The sequence below is a fragment of the Helianthus annuus genome, chromosome 13, assembly GCF_002127325.2.
Source record: "Helianthus annuus cultivar XRQ/B chromosome 13, HanXRQr2.0-SUNRISE, whole genome shotgun sequence".
Lineage (NCBI taxonomy): Eukaryota > Viridiplantae > Streptophyta > Magnoliopsida > Asterales > Asteraceae > Helianthus > Helianthus annuus.
Window position 1 is genome coordinate 71,051,943 of NC_035445.2, and position 26,082 is coordinate 71,078,024.

At 37.7% G+C, this 26,082-nt stretch overlaps 1 protein-coding gene and 1 long non-coding RNA gene across 2 annotated transcripts; one reads left to right on the forward strand and one right to left on the reverse strand.

The window, feature by feature from the left end:
• Window positions 1-4,507: 4,507 nt before the first annotated feature.
• On the reverse strand, window positions 4,508-5,462 carry LOC110901016. Its single transcript, XM_022147871.1, has 2 exons — window positions 5,450-5,462; window positions 4,508-5,367 (listed from the first exon to the last, which is right to left on the reverse strand). The coding sequence occupies exons 1-2, from the start codon at window positions 5,460-5,462 to the stop codon at window positions 4,508-4,510; spliced, it is 873 nt and encodes a 290-aa protein (XP_022003563.1).
• Window positions 5,463-12,562: 7,100 nt separating this feature from the next.
• Window positions 12,563-14,473, forward strand: LOC118485631. Its single transcript, XR_004877193.1, has 3 exons — window positions 12,563-13,155; window positions 13,269-13,579; window positions 14,406-14,473. It is a non-coding gene; the product is annotated as an uncharacterized LOC118485631 (long non-coding RNA).
• The last annotated feature ends 11,609 nt before the right edge of the window (window positions 14,474-26,082 follow it).

A 26,082-nucleotide genomic window follows, 5' to 3' on the forward strand; every position in this document is an offset into this window, starting at 1 on the left:
CCATTAACCAATCTTAAGCAGATTTTTACAGTCGAAACGACAGATGGAAATTTTGTTAACATAGATAAGGTTTTACGAGAAGGAAAGATAGAACTTTTAGGCCATAAATTTCTGCAAACCTGTTACCTATGAATTTAGCCGGATTCGATGTCGTGTTAGGAATGGATTGGTTAGTAGCCAACCATGCTAGAATTCTCTGTGATAAAAATTCCATAGAAATCCATACCCCCATAGGAGAATTAGTAATAATTACAGGAGATAAATCTCGAAAGCCACTAAAATTTATTTCAGTAATGAAGTTGGCCAGTTATTCAAGAAAACAAGAAGTAGTGTATACGATTTCAGTAATCATTAACATGAAAAGTAAGGAACTTAAGGAAATCCCAGTAGTATCAGAATACCCAGATGTCTTTCCAGAAGACCTACCAGGATTACCACCCGATAGAGAGGTAGAATTTAGAATTCATCTAATTCCAGGAACTATACCGATAGCCAAGGCACCCTATCGGTTAGCACCCACTGAAATGCTAGAATTAAAGAAACAGTTAGATGAATTACTAAGTAAAGGATTTATACAACCAAGTTCCTCTCCATGGGGAGCTCCAGTGTTGTTTTTTAAAGAAGAAGGATGGATCGATGAGAATGTGTACCGACTATAGGGAATTAAACAAGGTTACAATTAAGAGTCGATACCCATTACCTAGGATTGACGATCTTTTTGATCAACTCCAGGGAGCTAGGTATTTTTCTAAGATAGACTTATGCTCCGGATACCATCAGTTGAAAGTACAAGAGGAAGACATACCTAAAACTGCTTTCAGAACTAGGTATAGTCATTATGAGTTTACAGCCATGCCCTTCGGACTAACAAATGCTCCTGCAGCATTCATGGACATGATGAATCGGATTTGTAAACCATACTTGGATAAATTCGTAATTGTGTTCATTGACATATATACTTATTTATTCCAAAAGTCAGGAAGAACATTGTGAGCACTTGCATGCACTCTTAACTTTTTTAAGAAAGGAAAAGCTTTACGCCAAATTCTCGAAGTGTAAATTCTGGCTGCAAGAAGTGCAATTTTTAGGGCATATGGTGAACCATGAAGGTATTCACATAGATCCTTCTAAAATAGAAGCAATCACCAAATGGAAGGTCCCGCAAATAGCTATGGAAATTAGAAGCTTTCTAGGCTTAGCTGGATACTATAGACGATTTATTAAGGATTTTTCTAAAATAGCCGTACCATTAACTAAGCTAACCTGTAAAGCAGTTAAGTTTGAATGGGGACCCAAACAAGAAGAGGCTTTTAGGATTTTAAAGCAAAAGTTAACAAATGCTCCAATTTTAGCCTTGCCAAAAGGGATGGAAGATTTTGAAGTATATTGTGATGCTTCAAAATTAGGATTAGGATGTGTGCTAATGCAACGCAAGAAGGTAATTGCGTATGCCTCAAGACAATTGAAAAAGCACAAGGAAAACTATACAACTCATGATCTAGAGTTAGGAGCCATAATATTTGCCCTTAAGATTTGGAGACATTATCTGTATGAAAGTAAGTTTACTGTTTATACAGATCATAAGAGTTTAAGATATATATTTGAGCAGAAAGAGTTGAATATGAGGCAAAGAAGATGGATGGAAATCCTAAGTGACTACGACTGTGATATTCAATATCACGAAGGAAAAGCAAATGTAGTCGCAGATGCTTTAAGTCGTAAGTATCATGAAAAGCAAAAGCGAGTCTGTGCCCTTAGATTAAATCTACAGTTAGATTTAATGGAACAACTAAAGAAAGTTCAAGAAACAGCAATTGAAGACGATGTTGAAGGAATGAAAGGACGGATAAAAGAATTAGAGCAAGGAAGTGATGGAATTTGGAGATTCCACAAGAAAAGAATTTGGGTACCTAGACAAGGAGAATTAAGAAATAAAATTTTAGAAGAAGCCCATAAATCCAGGTATACCATGCATCCTGGTAACAATAAAATGTACCAAGATTTAAGGAATAATTTCTGGTGAATAGGAATGAAAAAGGATATAGCTGAATATGTATCTAAGTGTCTTACTTGTTCACAAGTAAAGGCAAAACATCAGAAACCTTCGAGACTACTACAACAGTTAGAAATGCCTGTATGGAAATGGGAACTCATAACAATGGATTTTGTTACTAAGTTCCCCAAAACCAGAAAAGGTAATGATGCAATTTGGGTAATTGTAGACCGATTAACCAAATCAGTTCATTTCCTACCCATGAAAGAAACCTTTAGCATGGAAAGGTTAGTCAAGTTGTATGTAGACGAAGTAGTATCCTTACATGGAGTTCCGCTCTCCATTGTATCAGATAGGGATAGTCGTTTCACTTCCCATTTCTGGACTAGTTTTCAGGAATGGGAACCCGACTAAATTTAAGTACTGCATATCGTCCTCAAACAGACGGACAAAGTGAGAGGACGATACAAACCCTGGAAGACATGCTCCGAGCATGTGTGATAGATTTTGGTGGAAATTGGGACGATCACCTACCCTTAATTGAATTCTCCTATAACAATAGTTATCATTCAAGCATTGAAGCTGCCCCATTTGAAGCACTATATGGACGCAAGTGTAGAACTCCAGTTTGTTGGGCAGAAATAGGAGAAAGTCGGTTATCAGGTCCTGAGATTATGCAAGAGACCACCGACAAGATAATGCAAATCAAAGAAAGACTAAAGACGGCTCGAGATCGTCAGAAAAACTATGCAGACAATCGCCGCAAGCCACTGGAGTTTCAAGTTGGAGATAAGGTACTTTTGAAACTTTCTCCTTGGAAAGGAGTAGTACGGTTCGGAAAGAAAGGGAAACTAAGACCAAGATACATAGGACCATTTCCAGTGATCCAACGTATAGGCCCAGTTGCCTATCGTTTACAACTACCAGAAGAATTAGCTGGAGTACATGACGTATTTCATGTATCCAACCTCAAGAATGTCTATCTGACGAATCCCTGGTAGTACCTCTTCAAGATATAGAGGTAAATGAAAAGTTGAAATTTGTGGAGAAACCACTGCAAATAGAAGATAGAAAGATCAAGTTTCTTAAGCACAAATGACTAGTATTAGTCAAAGTCAAGTGGGATTCAAAGAGAGGACCAGAATACACTTGGGAGTTAGAATCAGAAATGAAACGAAAATATCCTCATCTATTCCAGTAAATCTCGAGGACGAGATTTTTATTAAGGTGGGGAGAATGTAACAACTCTCACTAAAATTATTACTTATTATGTTAATTGTCCAATAAGGAAACCCTAATTGAGAAACCCAAGTAATCCTGCATAACCCCTAAAATTTTCAGAACAATCAGAATCAGGATCAGGGCCCCTAAAACTCAAGGGGGGTAAACCCTAGCTTACGATTATCCACATAACTTGCTGTAGAAATCGAAATTATCATTTTCGTCAACTCAGCTAAGCTAGTTAGGGACTTGCATTTCGGCGTTGGGACTTGCATTTCGGCGTTGGAACGACGTTGGAATTCCAATTATACGCTGAGATATCGTCCAAATACTACAAACACACACAAATCACTACACGTTGCCACGATAACAGGGTAATAACTCGATCGCTATTACGATTCAGTGTCCAATCGATTGAAACTATCCAACGAATGTTTAAGTGCCGCTCAAATTGAGTTTATACTTTGTCATTCGTCGTTAATTCGATGGATGTTTAAGTATTGCACTTTGTCATTCATTGTGAGGGTTTAATCTCGTGAGTTGTCGTAAATGTTGTATTAGTTACTAACCCAGTTCGTGTGCATTGTTATTTAAATTAGGTTAAAAAGGCTAATCAGTAGACTAAACTCTGCCCGCATAAATCTGCAATGTGAGTCATTCTCTTTTTACCAAACTTGCTCTCAAAATCATGTTTGTTTTCAAAGTTATAATTACAGGGATTAAGTCTTTGTAGTCTTCCATTACAGATGGTATGTGGGGTTTTATATACATTACTTGATAACCGTCACCATTGGACAATGGGTTAGTCAAGGGGTGATATGACCATAGTCACAGACACCATTGGACAACGAGATAGCCAATAGGTGGTCGAGTGACAAATACCGTGGGTATATGGTTGATATATATAAACATTGTAATCGCTCTTAATACTGTAAATTATAACAATGCATCGTTTTAGACAAAAAGAATGATTCATTCAGTATTTCCCCGCTGACAAAACCTTTTTCAAACATGTTTCAGGTGATCTGATGTGATCTAGGAAAAGTGCCGTGAAGCACTACAAGCTTAAGGAAGTGGCTCAATATAAATAAATAAAGAAACATGTTTTGTAAAATAAAGATTTCCCAGTGAAATCACTTTATTGTAAATTACAGGGTTTTATCCCTAAATTATGTAATAAAGTAAACGGGCATTTTTAGTATTAAAAGATCCTGTATTAAAGACTTCCGATGTCGCCTAAATTAAATACCATGGGGTTCCTGTCCCGCGGCTCTTGACCGGGTCAAACCGGGGCTAGGGCCGTGACAGCGGCAGTTCACTAAAATTCAGCAAGTTCAAATACTCTGTCGGGTAAAGCATTTCAATATCACCATGGCTTCCTAAGTTGGGTATTATTGTGTCAGTGCTGAGATATGTCTTGCTATTCCTAGGGCTGCATGCAAGAACCATGTTATTAATCTCTTGTGCAGTTTCATTTTTAGGACAAACAATTGCTTTGTTGTGAAGAATTTCAGTTGTCGGATTCTGTAAAGTGGCGTCATCATAGATAAACTGAATAAGCTCTTGAAGTGCATTATCACTATAAGGTATGACATAGTCTAACGGGATCTCGATGTTTCTAGTGTTTTGGGGATCGTCAACGTCTGGAGTTCCCAATTTCCTGTCACCTACAGCAAGCAACCATGATGAGAACGTTGCAATCGTGGCTCTGTGATTTGCGTCTAGATTCGTACTTTGCAAGCGCATGTTTTCTGTCAATTTGTACACTTTAAAATGTCTCCATAGATATGATCTTGGAAGAGACGATGATAAAATTACATTTTTTGAAGCCTTTGGTATTACTGGTAAAGTTTGTCGGAAGTCACCCCCAAGTAATATGGATTGACCTCCGAAAGGTTGATGAGGTCTATTCAGCAAGTATCTAAGTGTTCTGTCAAGTGACTCAAAGCATCTGCGATCATTCATAGGTGCTTCGTCCCATATTATGAGTGTTGTTTCTGTTAGCAGCTGAGCTAGATGAGTGTTTTTCTTTATGTAACAGGTTGACTGATCTGTTAGATTGAGCGATATCTTAAATCGCGAATGAGCTGTTCTTCCAGCAGGAAGTAACAAAGACGCAATACCAGATGCAGCCACTGCTAACACAATTTTACCTTCATAGCGTAAGGCCGAGATGATAGTAGTCCATAAGAATGTCTTGCCTGTTCCACCATAGCCATAAACAAAGGCCGTTACTTGCTCCTTTCATTCTAATGTAGACAAAACATAATCGTATATGCTCTTTTGTTGTGGATTGAGAGCAGACCGTGATGACATATGTTCGATTGCAAGTTGTTGCCTATCGTAATTTCTTTCTTCCATGAGTAGTTTATTTGTCACTGATGCAACAACTGTTGGATTTGGCATTGGCAACCCTAACTCCGACAATGAGGAAGACGATCCAGTGCGCAATAATAGTTCAAGCTCATACAAAACATGTTGCATCTTATCATCATCATTTAAGAGATGATGTCTATGCACAACGTCATCAGCCATTCTATGCCAATGCATGTCCCACAATTGTTTAGGGTTTGACACCTCACAATATAAAAGCATATGTATGAATAGGTGTCGTAACTCAGAAGCAGTAGCCCAAGCAGCAGCCTCAACGAAGGTATATGACCATTCCTTGTCATCACCTAGTAATCCAAGCCTTTCGCATGCAGTACGGTATGTTGAGCATACCTCTCTAGAAACTGTACGAATGTCCTCGAAGGATCGACAACCTTTCTGGTGTGACAGCAATAGACGCAGGTAGAAAGTTTCACCACATGCTGGGTGTACGTAGATAAGTCTCCCAATCGCTGGTGTTCTATTTGTTATTCTACGTATCCACGTCTTACTTGAGGCATCCCATCTATACGCTGATAAAAAGTCTACGTAATTCAGATGTCGTCCACTCTCATCAATGCAGTTGTTGTAAAGCCATTCTGTGAATGTAGTACGCCTTGATAACGGGTTTCTAACAATGTTTTCTAATTGCTCATTGTCCCTGAAAGTTACACCTTGCATTTCTTGCAAGTGAACAGCTAAAACCTGTACTGCAGGATTCCTTTGATGAATGTGGAAATCAAGAATTCTCCAAGCTGACTCATGTGGACATATGAATCTTCCATCAACATAGTTCTTAATCTCGTTGATCTCAAATGTAGCACTACAACAAAAATGGCTTTTTAGGACCTTTTCTGTGGGACGCTTGTAAAAGAGGGTCATAAAAAACTATTTAATAGGACTAATGAACTTTTGGGGTCCTTTTATAATATATTCCACTAAACCGGTGTCCTAAAAAACTATTTAATAGGATGGATGATTTTTTGGGGTCCTATTATCATATAATTTAATAGGACACTTAAAATGTAGATCCTAATAAAGTACTTTATAGGACATTTAATTGTTAGTGTCCCATTATGTGGTACTCTATTAGGACAATTGATCATCTAGGGTCCTATTATAAAATAACTTAATAGGACACGTTGTAGTTAAGTCATAAATGTTCAGTGTTATAGGACCCTTTCTAGTCGAAGTCATATTAGAACTTAACTTAATAGGACACTTGACACTTGGGTCTTATAACTTTAAACTTTATAGGACGCTTAATTATTGTGGTGTTATTACAATAGACCGTAATAGGATACTTGATCTTTGAGTCATAAAACATAAGTTTTATCGGACGCTTATTCGCTAGAGTTTTATTATAATATAACTTAAAAAGACATTTGACACTTGGGTCTTGTAAATTTAACCTTTATAGGACGCTTAATCATTGTGGTGTTATTATAATACACTGTAATAGGACACATGATATTTGAGTGGTGGTGGTGGCCGGTGAGTGGTGGTGGTGGGCGGTGAGTGGTGGTGGTGCTGCTGGTGAGAGGTGGTGGTGTTGGTGGTGGTGGTGAGAGGTGGTGGTGGTCGGTGAGTGGTGGTGGTGAGTAGTGGTGGTGGCCGGCGGTGGTGGTGAGTGGTGGTGGTGGTAGTAGTAGCCGGCGGTGTTGGTGGCCGGTGGTGGTGGCCGACAGTGGTGGTGGTGGCCGATGGTGGTGGCCGGCGGCGGTGGTGGTGGCCGGTGGTGGTGGTGGTGAGTAGTGGTGGTGGCCGGTAGTGGGTAGTGGTGGTGAGTAGTGGTGGTGGCCGACGGTGGTGGTGGTGGTGGTGAGTGGTGGTGGTGGTGGTGGTAGCCGGCGGTGTTGGTGGCCGGCACTAGAGGTGGTTAAATTCACGGGTTAAAAAAAATAAATAAGGGGTTGAAACGGGTCACTTAAAAAGTTAAAACTTTTATTCACGGGTAAGATGAGTTGATTAAATTAAAAGCACGGGTCATACGGGTCATTAGCGTTTGAATAGAAAAACCACGGGGCTCAATCCCCACACCAAAGGGGCAACGCCATGCCAACGCTTGCCCGAGGTGAAGCAGCCGACGTTGAATCCGAACCGCCGCCCCAACCCACGCGGCCATGCTAGGTCTGACAATGAATTGGATATTGATCCATATCCAATCCAATCTGATCTATTTAAATCACTTGTTGGATCATAAAAAAGTATCCATTAATCCATTAATTAATCCATCCGGATCGATCCATATTACTAAAATATCACTACCCTCTCAAAAGTCCAAACCCTAAATTTTGAAATCAATCCAATCCAGCCTCTCCTCCTCTTCAAAAGTCCAAAGTCCGGTTCAGCCAATTCAGCGATCATCTGCACAATCATCATCGTTCTTCATTCAATCACAGTAAGTACGATCAATCTTCAACTCTTATTCATATTCTATCCGTCTTGTTTAACAGTATTAATATCCTAGGATTTTCAATTTTGCAATTTAGGGTTTCATAATTCATAACCTTATTGTTCCAATCGAAAAGTTGAGATGATATTTTGTTAATCGTGACCCTGATGTTCGATTATTGATGCTTGATGTGTAGTCTCCATGGATATTTGTTATGATCAGAATAAATATAGTAGATATTGTAGTTATGGTTTCTGTTTGGACTTGATGTGTGTAAATTTTTGCTTGATACATGTTGATTTGAGTGATTAGTGCATGATAAACTAATTATGTTATGAATTTTCACAGAATCTGTGATGATAATCGTTCAAATCAATAATTCTTACAACAAAGTTAACCGTTTTATCCCTTAAACATTGCCTAATAGTTTACACATTATGTTCAATCTGGTGTTAAACTGTTAATATATACAACGCTGGGTGCTCCACCCCGGGTTGGCGTTTTGGTTGGCGATGCCCGCTTGGCGTGGAGATTTTGCCTGGCGTGTGGCGGGGGCTGGGTGACATGGCAGGCTGTGGTTGGCTGGTTCAATGCAGGTTTTTTATATTTTTTTTTAAAATTCCACATGGCCGGCCACGCCTAGCTAAGCGACGCCCCACCACACCCCTAGTTTTTGAGTATTAGCTTGTGGATCCCACCCTATCCATGTGTCGAGCAATGCCCCCAACCCAAGCCCCTCCACACCCCATAGTCTTATATCATATACTAGAGGAGGTCTTGATGCTCGCTAGAGCTTTTAGTCATTTTCATAGCTTAGTGGGTGTTACTGGAACTCATCATGGTCTGATTGAAGCTTAAAGCCACTTTTCAAGTGACATCAAAACTTTAGTTACTAATAACAGCTGAGAAGGAATGGTTTATGACATGACATTATATGTTTTATTGCAGGTCTCATAAGAAAAGGAATGTGGTAGAGGCCTAAATTCATATGGCGATACTTTTAATCAACTTATTCAAAAGTGGCTTTCTCAAGATGTGCTTTCTGACACTGTATACAATCAGGTATGTTTTCTGGAATTTTAACAATTTTTTAGACATTTTCATTATTTTTATATTTTTCTATACAAACTTTATGCTTTCCGTGTAGGGGGTAGTGATAGCCCACACTGCACATCCTACTCGGATTAACAGGTGTACTCTACAATATAACACATTATTGTTTGTGTAAGCTATTTGATTTTTTGTTGAGGTTAAGTTTTGGTTACATTATTTATAAATTATATGACGTTTATTTGTTGATTTTTGCAGCATCTTATAGAAGTCATTAGTTAATGACCTAAAGGATCTTACACATGGGATTAAGCCATACACCAAAGCATCAGGTTCCATGATATAACTGGCACTGATAAAAGTTTGGTTTATGTAATTTCTTGTTAGCTCATTGTAAACGCATCAGGTGCTAGTTAGCTTATTAAATTAAGTTTTTGCATACTCTTTTAGAAAGCTCTAAAGAGGATCTGCACATGAGGTTCCACCATACCCCAAAGCATCAAAGCCATCATGTTAATGGCCAACTTCCATCTAAAGCTGATGCACCCTGTAGTACAGGTTAAAACACTAGCCACTCATTGATTTTACCATCATAATAAACATAACATGAAGATCATTTTGGTTTAATATGATGGCATGAACTGATATAATTATAGGACAAAGATCCGTTAGGAACCACCTTTTATTGCGGGGGGGTTAGGTTTTTGGGGGTGGGGTTGGGGGGGGGTAGGTTTTTTGGGGGTTTTAGTTTTTAGCATTTAGCTTGGGGGGGATTAGGTTTTTTTAGGGTTTTTTTTAAGGTTTTTTTAGCTATTTTAGGTTGTGTTCACATTGGTTCTCGCGGTTCTCGTAATAAAGGTGGTTCTCGCATGAACCTTACCCTGTAATTATATAAGAATACTTTTTTGTCGCTTCATTTGGTTGACCAGTACATATCTTTTTGTCAATTATAAAAACACTGTATGCCTTAGTTACGGCTACTAAAGTAAAATAGTTAACCAACCATTTAGGAGGTTATATGCATTATACAGACTTTGGGGCTTGGGACACATTCAACTTAGGGTTGGCAAATCGTGTCTTAGCCGGTTTAACAGGTATCTAATAACGCGAACACCAAAAATTTTAAACATGAATACGACTCGTTTTACTACTTTATATCCAATTTTAAACATAAGACAGATGTATATTTTATGCACCTAGAAGGAGAAATAATGGATCCTAACTTTCAAATTTTGATTATTTTCAAAAACGTAAAAATTCACATGGTGTACTTTTCTGTTATCGTGTCTTAGCAGGTTACCTACAGGTTATCTATTGCTAGCCCTAATTCAACTCGTTTGACCCTTTCTTTATTTAGATGTTTTTTTTTATTATTTGACCCATTTAAAGTATTTGAGATACAACATAAATGTGTTGAAACTTCCACATCTAGGATGTGCTTTATTCCTCTCAACCTTGCAAATGGTTAATCTTCACCATATTTCCAGGTTACCTCTCCCAAAGTTCAAGCAAAGCTCATCTGAAAGTAAATGTAAATGGGGACCGACCTAACACAGGCATTGCTCAACGTGTTACGAGTGACGTTTTAAAAAAGATGATCAGATTTCATAAACATTTTACATGAAAGAAAAGACAAGTGAAGGAGGCTTTCATTAGTTTTTATGATTGTAATTGACAACTTTGTATTGCCTACATTACATTTATGGTTGTTTTTTCAAAAGTTTGAACATATATTATGTTATTATTGTTATGATGTAATTGAGATGGTATTACGTATTAAAAGAATTTTAGCGGTTGAAACAATCATGTTACAAAAAGGAAAACAGGTTGATTATAAAATAAAGGTTGCGTTAGGTCTAATGCAACTGCTTCTAATGCAGCCCCTAATAAAAGGTTGTATTAGCCCTATTGCAGCCACTTAAAGACTTAATGCAACATTTTACCGGAGTTGCATTAGCTTCATTTATGTGACCATAAAATTGGTTTCATAATCTTATTTGGTATATTAGAACCCTTTTCGTGGTACTAAATTAGCTATAATGTTAAATCATAAGGGTCCTATCAATTAATTTCTAAGGACGCCTGTAAGTGTATCAAAAGATTAAAAGTATGTAAGCACATGTTAGAACATCGTAAAAGTGTCCTAATATGTTTTTATTAGGACACTATTTTGGTTGTTCAAAGACGTATTATGCGACCATAAAATTGGTTTCATAATCTTATTTAAGATGTTAGGACGCTTTTTTAGTTCCGGGACTTATTACGACCCCTTTACATGAAACGCTTTTACCGTTGGTCCTATTAAATGAAAGGTCCTATAAAATAGCATTTTAGGACGCTTTTGCGCGTACTAAAAACCCAGTTTTCTTGTAGTGTAGTGTCGCCTTCAGTATCACCAGAAGAAGAAGGACCTTTACTAATGTTAAAACGAATACGATCAGAGCCCTTTGATATGTACTTAAAGAGGTACTTTATCAACATGCTCCACCCGCAGTACTCTACATTTATGTGTGCTTGGAAGTGTAACAGTAGGGTGCGGTTGTATGGGACAACATACTTGTTATCAAGAGCAACGCCACCTTTGAGGACAGTATTCCCAGTCAACCATCTTTTATAATGTGCATATCCATTCTCGTCAATCACAATACTTTGTTGATAAGCCTTTGGAAAGTTCTTAGAGCACATACCGAATGACATACATGGCGCGTTCGTGTAACACCTCGAAAATTCACGTCCTATAATGTGACAACTGGTAATTAATGGCTTCTAATTACGCAAGTAGCAAAGATTAAGACGATAATAAATAGTGTTTTAAGACGCGGATTAACTTAAACAGACCTTTAGTATGCCTATTAACGTCTATCCAACTTTACAGAATGCGAACATTGGTGATAAAAGAACCAAGATGCTAGGAAAGCATTTCACATGTTATTTTCATGTATAATATATGTATTTAAGCATTTATATATGAATCAAACTAATTTTGGATTTTTAACGCGTATTTCCGTTACCAACGATCATAGTTTGCAAAAAAAAAAAAAAAAAAAACTAAAAAAAAGCAATGTGTGTGTATATATACGCCCATAAAGTTACATATGTACACCTACACAAATATTACCTACAAATTCATTTTATAAACAATAAAAAAAACAACAGAGACAAATAAGTTCACAAATATAGGCACATGAGTATTATTATTTTTATCACAAAACAAATGTCATACTTTGCTTATGCTTTTCATCAAAGAAAACCCTCATATGATGATGGCCAGTATTAATAAGGATTTTAAATTGAGCTTGCCATGGGCAATAGCTAATAGATAGAATTAGGTGAAAACATCATCCCACTCTTTCCTTTTCTGGTCGTTCACTTGTACACACAAGAAGACACAAATGCATGAACAAGTAGGCCCCACTATTTTGACTAAATTCCTTTACTTACAAATAGTTCAAAAGATATGCACCATATCTTGATTTTTTTTTTATACGGGAAGGAGTACCATGAAACTTGTAGTCAATAACTTGCTCCTACCAAACTCTTTTTTTTTTTATTATTATTCATTCAACATGACCCTTTTGCAAACATATACACACAGACAAGGTATGATAACTTGAGAAAACCCTCACTTCACAAAACAAAATACACGCACACAAGCAGACATCCCCCTCATTTCACCTCCTTCACTGCATTCTTCTTTAAGAAACCCTAAATTCCTTTCTTCCATCCACACAACACCCCTTTACATCACTCCCCAACCTCTCGATCTCCGATTCCGGCGACTGGAGCCGCTTATCCGGCGACTGGAGTCGCTTATCCGGCGACTGGAGCCGCTTATCCGGCGACCGGTTACCTCCGGCTACGCCACGATCACCCCTAACTCCTCTCTTTCCCCTAAAATCATCGCCCACACACACAAATACACCCAACCCCCCCGTCAGTTGTAGAGCTGACCACCATCGGGTGGTGGTGAGCGACGTTTGGACCCAGAAGTAAGAGAAGTCAGAGCGAGAGAGAGATCTGAAGAGTAGAAGGTGGAGCGGCGCGGCAATGGAGGCGAACGGCGACGGACCGCCGTTGGCGGCGGAGCCGCGACGGCGGCGGCGTGCTTGGTCCAGTGGGTTCCACGGTAACCCTTCCCTTCCTCTGTTTACTTTTTTTTTATAAATTGAAGACCGATGATGATGATGATGATGATGATGGTGATGTTATGATAAAGCTGATGTTCCGTTTCGGGTTTAGATTCAAGCATGGTTCGGGTTAGCCTCGGTTCAGTCAACGGCGCTCAGTAGTGGGGATGGTTATCTTGTTTGAAGTTTGGGGTATATTTTGGACTCGGTTCCTTGGTTCACACTTCAGATTCGGTTTTTGGTGATTCGGGTGTTTCGGTTCAGAATCAGAGTTCGGGTCAACCCAGTCAACACAACGGGTTGACTGGTCAAAGCTGGTCAACGAGTTGACTCAGTCAACGGAAGTCAAAATCAGTCAACAGTTCGGTCAACCGTGGTCAAAGTCAGATTTGGTGCGGTCAAACTCAGTCAATACGAGACGCGGTAATGTTTTAATGACGCGTTAAACTTTCACATATATACGTTGGTCTAGTGTTATAGTTACGTGAACCGAGCTTGAACCGACCTTTTATTACAAGATTATATATTTAGGCGATAGTTATATCACGACAAAAGCGTTATATTGTTACATTGCATTGCATTGTTGTTGAATTTTGAAACTATGTCGACACTTGAGTTGTCGGGTTATTCCAAAAACAGAGGAAACTCTGCCCGAATTTCGTTAAAAATCCGAAATACCAAACATATCTATATTGTATAAGCGACGCCTATCGAAGTATTTTCGCTAAATAAACATAAAGTATATCTATACTTTTGGCGACGTTTTATGAGTTACCAAAACAAAGTTATAACATCTCGAGAAAACACGAGCTACTAGTTTACGAAATTCGTATACTTTTATTAAATAAATATAATTATTTATATTTATTTTAAACGTCTTTAATCGAAGTATGACACCTTGCCGTAAGATTCATAACAAACGATATCATTAACCGACTCGATTCGATAACAACGAACTATATACATAATTATCTACACTTTTTATTCTCGACGACTAACACGATTTCGTAAGTATATTTGAATATATACATTTCATATAAAATATATATTCTAAATCACTCGAAAACTAAGTCGATCTCGAAACTTAGTTTTATCCTGAATATAAACGGGATCAAATAACCATAGTTGATTATTTCAAACAATAATAAGAACGCCTTCGTAGGGTCGTTTTATTAACGACGCGGTAGAGCTCGGACACGTAGTTTAACTACGTTGTTTTATTAGAAACTGATAAGTTATTCCCTATTAGGAATGCTTTAGTTGCACGCTAGCGAGTTCACATTCTTGGAATGACATCACGGAATCACGTTAAGCTAGCTTTGCACAGGAATATCAAGGTGAGTTCATAACCCCCACTTTTTACTGTTTTACATTTTCATAAATGTTTTCAGGGGTGGAAAGACATGCAAGTTTTTGCAAAAGAAAACACTATTTCGATGAACGAAAAAACATCTTTATAAACCATGTTGCAAGTGAATTTCAACGAACTCGAAATGTTTACAAAAGGTTTATACTAAACATACCGGTTTTACAAAACAAACGCGTATTTTCGCAAACATGCATGATTTTCATGACTAGTGACGAGAATGTCCTAGTTGCAACAACGGGACTGGGTTGGCCTGCGTACGAAAAACGAGACAACTCAGTGAGACCATGTTCCCCTATTTTCTTTCAACGTTTTGGGTTACAACTTTCGGGGGAAAATACATGTCAAACTAGGGTATGATTAAGTTATGGAATGAACTCTCAGATCATGTGAGCATAGGCTGTAACTGAGGTGCCATTAATCCTTTTAAGGACCAAGGAACAAAGGTTAGATCTAATGGGTACGGGCGAGCCCCACTCACGGTCCATGGGTGACCACTTAGAGTGCTGTTGTGTCCAGCGTCGAGAGTTCGACACTTAAATTGCCTACGCGGGTTGAGTACCTCCTATGTCGTCGCATATATTAATGTCCTCGCGAAACATTAATGATCAACATGTTCATAGACGCTTTACATACCAACTTACAACACTATAACTTTCAAATGTTTTTAATATTCATTTGACGCAAACTCATAATACATGTATTTACAAACTTTGATAATGTTTTCAACTTATGTACAAGTAAGAGGACGTGTTGGTCCTGCTTACAAATACTCTTTTGGGCTAGATTCACAACTTTCATATATCATGCCGAGAAAATGATTTTTCTATATTTTCTCAACAACTTTTAAACCGGTTATCAAAAAGATTTGTTTTAAATCTTTTTTTCAAAACAAACTATGAACTCGCTCAACTTTATGTTGACTTTTTCGCATGTTCTTTCTCAGGTTGAATTTTCAAAGCTATGGAACGGTTGGAATAGGAGAACCCATGGGAATTCGAGTACTTAGCGGTGTTCATTTTTTAGAAGTCTTAGCTTATTTGCTTCCGCTGTGCAATGAAGATACCGGTCCAGTCATGCCAGCTCTGATATTTCGGGGTGTGACAGATTGGTATCAGAGCTATAGGTTTCAGCGAATTAGGTTTCTGTAGAGATACCTAGGCTTTAACCTCCCTATCCTCTAGGGACTTAGATATCAAGACTTGAACACATACAGAACGCCTAGGACTTGAATATGGGTTCCAACCGTTGCCAAGAACAATGAGACAACAGTTTTGATTTTAAACATGCACAAGTGTTGTTTTGATACACGGTTCACGAAACAGATTGATACATTGAGCAAAACTTTGAGAGTTTTGGATAACATGCATTTAGAACCTTTGGAAAGCTTATGTCGAAACTTATTAAAGGTCCTTACATAGGAGTTGCGACTTTTAACTCTTGCAAACGCCATCATATTATATCGTCTATGTTATTTTAATTACTTGAGCAGGTAATCTACGTGGGACGAAACGCTAGTGCGTGAATACACAGGAAACTCAAACTATACGTCAACGGATGTTGGAGCACATCACATTCTACGCGGAACAAAATGCTAGTGCACAAGTATACATGAAACTTAAATTATACGTCAGCGGACGTCAAAGTACATCTCACACAACTTTCGAGGCAAGGCCTTTGGAAAACATGATTGAGCATGACAACAACGATGCTAACCCCGTCAGTGGGAGAACTACTGGTCGAAAGCGGCAAATTGGCAAGTGAACCTACAAACGACACGAATCACACTGAGGTACGCTTAAACAAGATTTCATAACGATCGATGCTTAGTCTAAAGAGACTCACAATTGTTGGCGCTGCAAAAGAAGTCACACATCTTCGTATTTCCCCTACTTCGTTATAGCGATTACGCTATGTTCGACATTCCATGGTAATGTCATGTAACAACCGGTCATCACACGAAATTCTAGGTAAGTTCCTTAAATTTCTTTTATTGAAATTCCGACTTTTTCATCTAGTGAGTAGATTTTTGCATTTCTACTCCCCCTAATGGTCATTGCATAACGAAAATTTTATTTCATGATAACGAACACTTAATTGCTTTCATTCTTGGCAAATTCGTACGCTACACATGCATTGTTTGCTACGCATGTGGATTCACTTCGAATGGTTGTTTTGCCAACATCTCATATATTATTTCGCTATACTAAATCTTCGCATTGTATTCTAGACGACCCGTATTATTGCAAAATGTTGACTCTGTGGTATCGAGTCAACGGATTTCTTAGAAAACTCATTTTCTTTTGAGTGTTATACATGGTTTTTTCATTGTGTCCATGTCGAGACTTTCTTATTGATACATGAATTCATTGATTGTGTTTCAACCAAGTTCAATTGATTGAACTTGCTCGTAATATATATTCGATTCAGTATTCCATATGACGGATTGAGGCCATCATATTCAAAATAATCTCAACAAGCACTTCATTTGTTTTGAACCATAACATGCTTGTTTGGTCTTCGACTTTATTTAATCGTTTCTTTGATCACGATTACCTTGTGGTGGCGTTTTTCACAAGTTTGAAGCTTGCGCTAATCTCGTTGCTCACATCATGCACGGATTTAATTATTTATTTGTTTATTTATATTAAATCCGCTTTATCGATTTATCATACTAAAGCAGTCTTAATACAATCGTGTGTTAAGATAATGGTACACAAGTTCATGTTATATTTCGGTGTACCTCTTAACGGTTCTTTCGCCATTGAGCAAACATTTGTGATATTCATTGTTTTTCATCTTCGCTCGAAAACATTATTTATTTGTTTCATTTTCAGTCAAAAATCCTATGAGATTTGTTTGAAACAAACATTCGGATTTACTTCGTTGAACCTTCATTTGATTTCAAACATAGGTGATACTTGTTCGATCACCACTATTATTGAATTATTTCAATCACTACGACACCCTGTGGTGTCGGTATAAACTTGTAGCTTGGGCTAATCATAATCGAGCGTTTCATGCAAAACAAAGGTGATATTTGTTCGATCACCGCTATTATTGAATTGTTTCATTCACTACGACACCTTGTGGCGTCGTTATAAACTTGTAGCTTGTGCTAATCACGATCAGCCGTTTCATGCGAAACTGTATATGCTTTTCGTTTGACACCTATGTATTATGAAGATGATACACCAGGTTCGGTTGTATTCCATTTCGGTGTATCCTTGCAACACGTTGATTTTATTCATTTAATGGTTCGAGAGTTGATAACTCATTTTTATGATTCTACTTATTTGAGTTTGTTGAATTCGAGTTTCACTTATACAACAACCAACGCTAGATTCCGTTGGTAGTAAATTCTATTGTTTCAAAAATTGATTTGCAGTTAGTAAACGTTCATTTGGAATTCCACTGGTTGAATTTCCTCTTTTGTTGAACCCGGTAAACCTAGTCACATTGGTGATAGTATTACAACATCTTGTTCACTTGACATCAATTTCTAGAACAAAACCAGTTAAACCATTGGGTTCCTATTGATGCAAAATGTTCTTGCAATCACATAATCTGAACAAGTTTTGGTTCGATTACACGGTCATTCACTTTGGTATTGTTCGGACTTACCTGCGAACGACACAACTCTAAGGAATAACATAGTCTAAATTTCGAGGACGAAATTTCTGTAACAAGGGGAGAATGTGACAACTGGTAATTAATGGCTTCTAATTACGCAAGTAGCAAAGATTAAGACGATAATAAATAGTGTTTTAAGACGCGGATTAACTTAAACAGACCTTTAGTATGCCTATTAACGTCTATCCAACTTTACAGAATGCGAACATTGGTGATAAAAGAACCAAGATGCTAGGAAAGCATTTCACATGTTATTTTCATGTATAATATATGTATTTAAGCATTTATATATGAATCAAACTAATTTTGGATTTTTAACGCGTATTTCCGTTACCAACGATCATAGTTTGCAAAAAAAAAAAAAAAAAAAAAAAAAACAAAAAAAAGCAATGTGTGTGTATATATACGCCCATAAAGTTACATATGTACACCTACACAAATATTACCTACAAATTCATTTTATAAACACTAAAAAAAACAACAGAGACAAATAAGTTCACAAATATAGGCACATGAGTATTATTATTTTTATCACAAAACAAATGTCATACTTTGCTTATGCTTTTCATCAAAGAAAACCCTCATATGATGATGGCCAGTATTAATAAGGATTTTAAATTGAGCTTGCCATGGGCAATAGCTAATAGATAGAATTAGGTGAAAACATCATCCCATTCTTTCCTTTTCTGGTCGTTCACTTGTACACACAAGAAGACACAAATGCATGAACAAGTAGGCCCCACTATTTTGACTAAATTCCTTTACTTACAAATAGTTCAAAAGATATGCACCATATCTTGATTTTTTTTATACGGGAAGGAGTACCATGAAACTTGTAGTCAATAACTTGCTCCTACCAAACTCTTTTTTTTTTATTATTATTCATTCAACATGACCCTTTTGCAAACATATACACACAGACAAGGTATGATAACTTGAGAAAACCCTCACTTCACAAAACAAAATACACGCACACAAGCAGACATCCCCCTCATTTCACCTCCTTCACTGCATTCTTCTTTAAGAAACCCTAAATTCCTTTCTTCCATCCACACAACACCCCTTTACATCACTCCCCAACCTCTCGATCTCCGATTCCGGCGACTGGAGCCGCTTATCCGGCGACTGGAGCCGCTTATCCGGCGACCGGTTACCTCCGGCTACGCCACGATCACCCCTAACTCCTCTCTTTCCCCTAAAATCATCGCCCACACACACAAATACACCCAACCCCCCCGTTAGTTGTAGAGCTGACCACCATCGGGTGGTGGTGAGCGACGTTTGGACCCAGAAGTAAGAGAAGTCAGAGCGAGAGAGAGATCTGAAGAGTAGAAGGTGGAGCGGCGCGGCAGTAGAGACGAACGGCGACGGACCGCCGTTGGCGGCGGAGCCGCGACGGCGGCGGCGTGCTTGGTCCAGTGGGTTCCACGGTAACCCTTCCCTTCCTCTGTTTACTTCTTTTTTTATAAATTGAAGACCGATGATGATGATGATGATGGTGATGTTATGATAAAGCTGATGTTCCGTTTCGGGTTTAGATTCAAGCATGGTTCGGGTTAGCCTCGGTTCAGTCAACGACGCTTAGTAGTGGGGATGGTTATCTTGTTTGAAGTTTGGGGTATATTTTGGACTCGGTTCCTTGGTTCACACTTCAGATTCGGTTTTTGGTGATTCGGGTGTTTCGGTTCAGAATCAGAGTTCGGGTCAACCCAGTCAACACAACGGGTTGACTGGTCAAAGCTGGTCAACGAGTTGACTCAGTCAACGGAAGTCAAAATCAGTCAACAGTTCGGTCAACCGTGGTCAAAGTCAGATTTGGTGCGGTCAAACTCAGTCAATACGAGACGCGGTAATGTTTTAATGACGCGTTAAACTTTCACATATATACGTTGGTCTAGTGTTATAGTTACGTGAACCGAGCTTGAACCGACCTTTTATTACAAGATTATATATTTAGGCGATAGTTATATCGCGACAAAAGCGTTATATTGTTACATTGCATTGCATTGTTGTTGAATTTTGAAACTATGTCGACACTTGAGTTGTCGGGTTATTCCAAAAACAGAGGAAACTCTGCCCGAATTTCGTTAAAAATCCGAAATACCAAACATATCTATATTGTATAAGCGACGCCTATCGAAGTATTTTCGCTAAATAAACATAAAGTATATCTATACTTTTGGCGACGTTTTATGAGTTACCAAAACAAAGTTATAACATCTCGAGAAAACACGAGCTACTAGTTTACGAAATTCGTATACTTTTATTAAATAAATATAATTATTTATATTTATTTTAAACGTCTTTAATCGAAGTATGACACCTTGCCGTAAGATTCATAACAAACGATATCATTAACCGACTCGATTCGATAACAACGAACTATATACATAATTATCTACACTTTTTATTCTCGACGACTAACACGATTTCGTAAGTATATTTGAATATATACATTTCATATAAAATATATATTCTAAATCACTCGAAAACTAAGTCGATCTCGAAACTTAGTTTTATCCTGAATATAAACGGGATCAAATAACCATAGTTGATTATTTCAAACAATAATAAGAACGCCTTCGTAGGGTCGTTTTATTAACGACGCGGTAGAGCTCGGACACGTAGTTTAACTACGTTGTTTTATTAGAAACTGATAAGTTATTCCCTATTAGGAATGCTTTAGTTGCACGCTAGCGAGTTCACATTCTTGGAATGACATCACGGAATCACGTTAAGCTAGCTTTGCACAGGAATATCAAGGTGAGTTCATAACCCCCACTTTTTACTGTTTTACATTTTCATAAATGTTTTCAGGGGTGGAAAGACATGCAAGTTTTTGCAAAAGAAAACACTATTTCGATGAACGAAAACACATCTTTATAAACCATGTTGCAAGTGAATTTCAACGAACTCGAAATGTTTACAAAAGGTTTATACTAAACATACCGGTTTTACAAAACAAACGCGTATTTTCGCAAACATGCATGATTTTCATGACTAGTGACGAGAATGTCCTAGTTGCAACAACGGGACTGGGTTGGCCTGCGTACGAAAAACGAGACAACTCAGTGAGACCATGTTCCCCTATTTTCTTTCAACGTTTCGGGTTACAACTTTCGGGGGAAAATACATGTCAAACTAGGGTATGATTAAGTTATGGAATGAACTCTCAGATCATGTGAGCATAGGCTGTAACTGAGGTGCCATTAATCCTTTTGAGGACCAAGGAACAAAGGTTAGATCTAATGGGTACGGGCGAGCCCCACTCACGGTCCATGGGTGACCACTTAGAGTGCTGTTGTGTCCAGCGTCGAGAGTTCGACACTTAAATTGCCTACGCGGGTTGAGTACCTCCTATGTCGTCGCATATATTAATGTCCTCGCGAAACATTAATGATCAACATGTTCATAGACGCTTTACATACCAACTTACAACACTATAACTTTCAAATGTTTTTAATATTCATTTGACGCAAACTCATAATACATGTATTTACAAACTTTGATAATGTTTTCAACTTATGTACAAGTAAGAGGACGTGTTGGTCCTGCTTACAAATACTCTTTTGGGCTAGATTCACAACTTTCATATATCATGCCGAGAAAATGATTTTTCTATATTTTCTCAACAACTTTTAAACCGGTTATCAAAAAGATTTGTTTTAAATCTTTTTTTTCAAAACAAACTATGAACTCGCTCAACTTTATGTTGACTTTTTCGCATGTTCTTTCTCAGGTTGAATTTTCAAAGCTATGGAACGGTTGGAATAGGAGAACCCATGGGAATTCGAGTACTTAGCGGTGTTCATTTTTTAGAAGTCTTAGCTTATTTGCTTCCGCTGTGCAATGAAGATACCGGTCCAGTCATGCCAGCTCTGATATTTCGGGGTGTGACATATAATGTATTGACAAGTGTCATAAGCTTGAACGAGTTAATGAATACTACAGAGGGACTAAAATTGACAAACATAGAAAGTATGTGAATTCAAGGATTTAAAATGTCAACAATGGATAAATATGCCCTATAATATCCCTACATGATGTTTATACCCTTAAACGAATGATTCATGGATTATACGAAGCTAAATGTGAAAGAAAGTGAGAAATTTCAAACTACAGGGGTTAAATGTGTCAACATGTTTAAGTTATACCTCTGAGTGACCTTTTAGCAAACCCGAAGCTTTGTAAAGGTAAATTATGCTCACTAGAATGCACGGTAAGAATTTCATAAAGTTTCATTACCGTATGAGAAAGTTATGATCAAATTCGTATGCGAGGGGTTAAAAGCGTCAACATCGAAAGTTAAGACTTTTTCGGGTAATAACAAGGTAAACAAGGACATAACATGATGGGTAAAAGTCTAGGGGCCCTTGTAGGTAATTTGGAAGGGGTCAAAGTGCAAGAGATAAGTTAAGTTGACCTTTCGAAGAACCAGGAGCCAAACATGCAATTAATGAAAAGATTTGGAATCAGATCCGAAGGCTCACGCGGGCCGCGTAAAGCCAAAGAGAACTCTTACGCGGGCCGCCTACTACCCCCAGATGCAGAAAATCGTTTTGTTGCCTGTTCAACCCATGTAAATGACATTTATGGCCTTAAACACTTCCAAGAGTTGCCTAAACTAATCCTAAGGCCTTAGGGACACTTGTTAATCATCTGGGATCATGGATAGCCTTATGTGTCATGATCTTATGCAATCAAAATCACTATAAAAGGCCACAAGGTTGCAACCATTTCTTCACACCTTCGTTCTGCAATTGAGAAGCTTTCTGGAGCTTAAGAGCAGACCCAAGTCCTTCCTTATCAAGCATAGGACCTCAGTAAGTATGCTTGACCTTTCCTTTTTGAGTTTTCGCTTAGTTTTAGCTTAGAAGTCAAACCGTCGTAATTAACGGTTGACTTCATTATTAATCACTATTGGTCCAGTGATTTGTCGAATCAAAGGTAGTTATAAGTTGGTAATCATGTGGGCTTTAAACCCTTAAAAGGGCACCCTCTGATTCCCATTCTAACTAGGTCAAATGTCGGGTCAAAGTTGTTTATAAAAAGTCAACAGAAGCTAGATTTTCGATTTAACGCATAAGTAGCAATGTAGAAGGTGTATAACCTATTTTATCACTCATATAACTTGGTAATGAGTTTAAGAACTGATCTAAGCTTGTTGATCCGACAATTTCCTGTTTTGACCCGGTTCGGAACCGAAAGTCGCAAAACTTTGACTTTTGCTTTGACTTCAGTTCTGACCCGTTTTAGTAGAGTCTAGAAGTGCCTTAGGATTTCCTTAGGACCAAGTTACATGAGGGTATAACCCTCTGGGATTGGTTCGTTGTTTGTCCATTCCATATACACGTTTCTGTTAAATGCTCAATGTTGACCATAATTCCCTTTTGAATATAAAACGAGAATTTTGGAAAAGTGAAAGGACAAAAATCCTTATTACTGATTTATAAAGTTGTCCCTAAGTTTTCATATCAGTTGGAGGTCTAGATTAGGAGTTATGCTTATTAGCGTAATTATAACGCCTTTTAGTAATTAAACGGCGCAATTAGCATAAAGCCTATCTAAACCCAATTTTTGACACCAAACCTTTTACCCACTGATGTATTATAGTATTTTGAGATTTTTAAAGATTTTTAATTATTTTTAAACTGATCATAACCTAAGGCTATCGCCTTAATTCGGTAAATACCGATTATACCCTTTTTATGTATAAAATGAGTTTTACATAGTATTTTGACACTAATCCAATTGCTACTGATTTTATATAATAAATGTAGTATTTTGAACTTTATAATCTGATCAGAAAACTCAGATTTCTGGTATAACTCGGAAATCGCTTAAAATGACTTTTTACGCGTATTAAACGCATAGTTTGGGTTTAAAACCATTTTTGTCATAAAGACTTATTGCCTACTGATGTAACTTGTTAAAATAAGTGGTTTTACTGATTACTTCAGACCCAAACATCAGAAGTATAAATAATCTCTTTTGTGAACTTTAAAATGACCAAAATACCCCTACGGGGCGTATTATGGGATTAAACTTGTTTTGGGCATAATGGAAGGTATCTTACTGATATCACAACATAGTTAGAGAATATTGACTTAGGAAACCTGTATAGGACCCTTACGGTTATCCGTTACGCTAATTACGCGTTCGGTTCGGTTTATGTAACTAGTTTGCATAAATTAGCCGAAACGGGTCAAACCTTGTCGTTTTTATCTCAAAATTCAGAATGTGTTTGGTTTACCCATATTATACAAGTCTCCAAACTTGTTGGGTCTAAATCACATTCTATTCCGGTCTTTGCTTAATCATGCGTTTTGAACCATAAAACTTTCCTTAAAACTAACCGGTCTAAGTTACGACTTAAATAAGACCCGTTAGGAATCTAATAGGTTAATAAAAACCTTCGTTCCAGATTGAGAGCCTCAGTAGAAGTACTTGTGCTTGCTGACTAGAAAATACGACTGAGTATAAATTGCATTGCTAGCTCAGGTAAATACTTTTAACTTATTTTCCCCATACGGGCTTGGGATACAGTATTATAATAATACCGCTTGGTCGGGTATTGAATGTCTAGTCATATTGTGATTAAATTATTGAGGTAACCCACTTTAATCTGTATTGTTTGAAATAAAAGCCTTTAGGGGTAAATGACCATGTCCCGGATATCCTTGACATCATTGTATTATAAAATGGCCACGTCTTATGCACGAGGTGTAGGCATACCCCTGACAGTGCATAAGGGAAACGATATCTCACTCTCTTGTGGGCCTATACTTGTGGCGTGTCTGTTAATCTTGACTCGGTTTCTACATCGGGCCCTGAACGTACAACGAACATGTAAATCTGTATACAAGATTATAAAGATAATTGTCCCAAGTTATAAAGATATGTTGTGCCTTGTGCATTCAAATCAATTTTATTAAACCTTTTCAAATGAGTTGGTTAATTGTATTTACCAGTGTAAACTGACGTATTTTCCAAAAAAGGTTAAGTGACAGGTACTGAACGTAATTGGCTGGAAGCTCAGGGCGTTAATAAGGAATCTTGCAAGTTCTAGATGCCTAAAGTCTGTTGAACAGTTTTCTTTATTTGATCCGCCTGTGGATCCTTTACTTTCCGTGTAATACTTTCACATTATTTCATATTCGGAATGTAATATATTTATCTTTTGCTTCCGCTGTGCATTTATATATTGTGTTGTTTGACCATGATGACATCGACTACGTCATGATACTCCCCACCGGGCCCACCGGTGATACGTGGAAATTCGGGGTGTGACAGGTTGGTATCAGAGCCAACATTGAGTGAATTAAACACTAGCCTTTTGTGTTTAATCTCAATGACACAGTAGCACATTCCTTAAAAACTTCTGAGTCTAGACTTAACATAGGAATACTCTCAATTCTAATCTGAAATTTATTGCTTCCAATTATTTTTATATATGGGATACGTCGCCAAGCGAAGAAGCTGTATTAGAATTTCTCCTCATCCGGAGCCTTGAAATGCTGAGCTTCGTACTGCGACTAGGATAAAACGTGCATCCAGGGAGAAAACATTCAGAGATAAAGTGAAAACTCCTTTTTTTGCTAAAGATCGTATCATTAATAAGTCCTTGTAAGGACATGTTTATCTTTTTAGTCCCTTCATGGACAACATCATTCCTTTCAAGTCCCGTTAGGGCAATTATGTACTCCTTTTATCATTTTGTATGAATATAATATATCAAATAAATCAAATTATTATCCCTTTTCATAATTGATCTACCAGTATATATATTGAAAGAATCTTAAAGGGTAGAACCTAGCTTGAATGTCATTAAAGACCAAGCTATGATGGAAAAACCTGTTTAAAAGAGATTCAGATTCTCGTTAACATCCGCAAACATGTTAACACTCCTGACAACAGTAATACGATA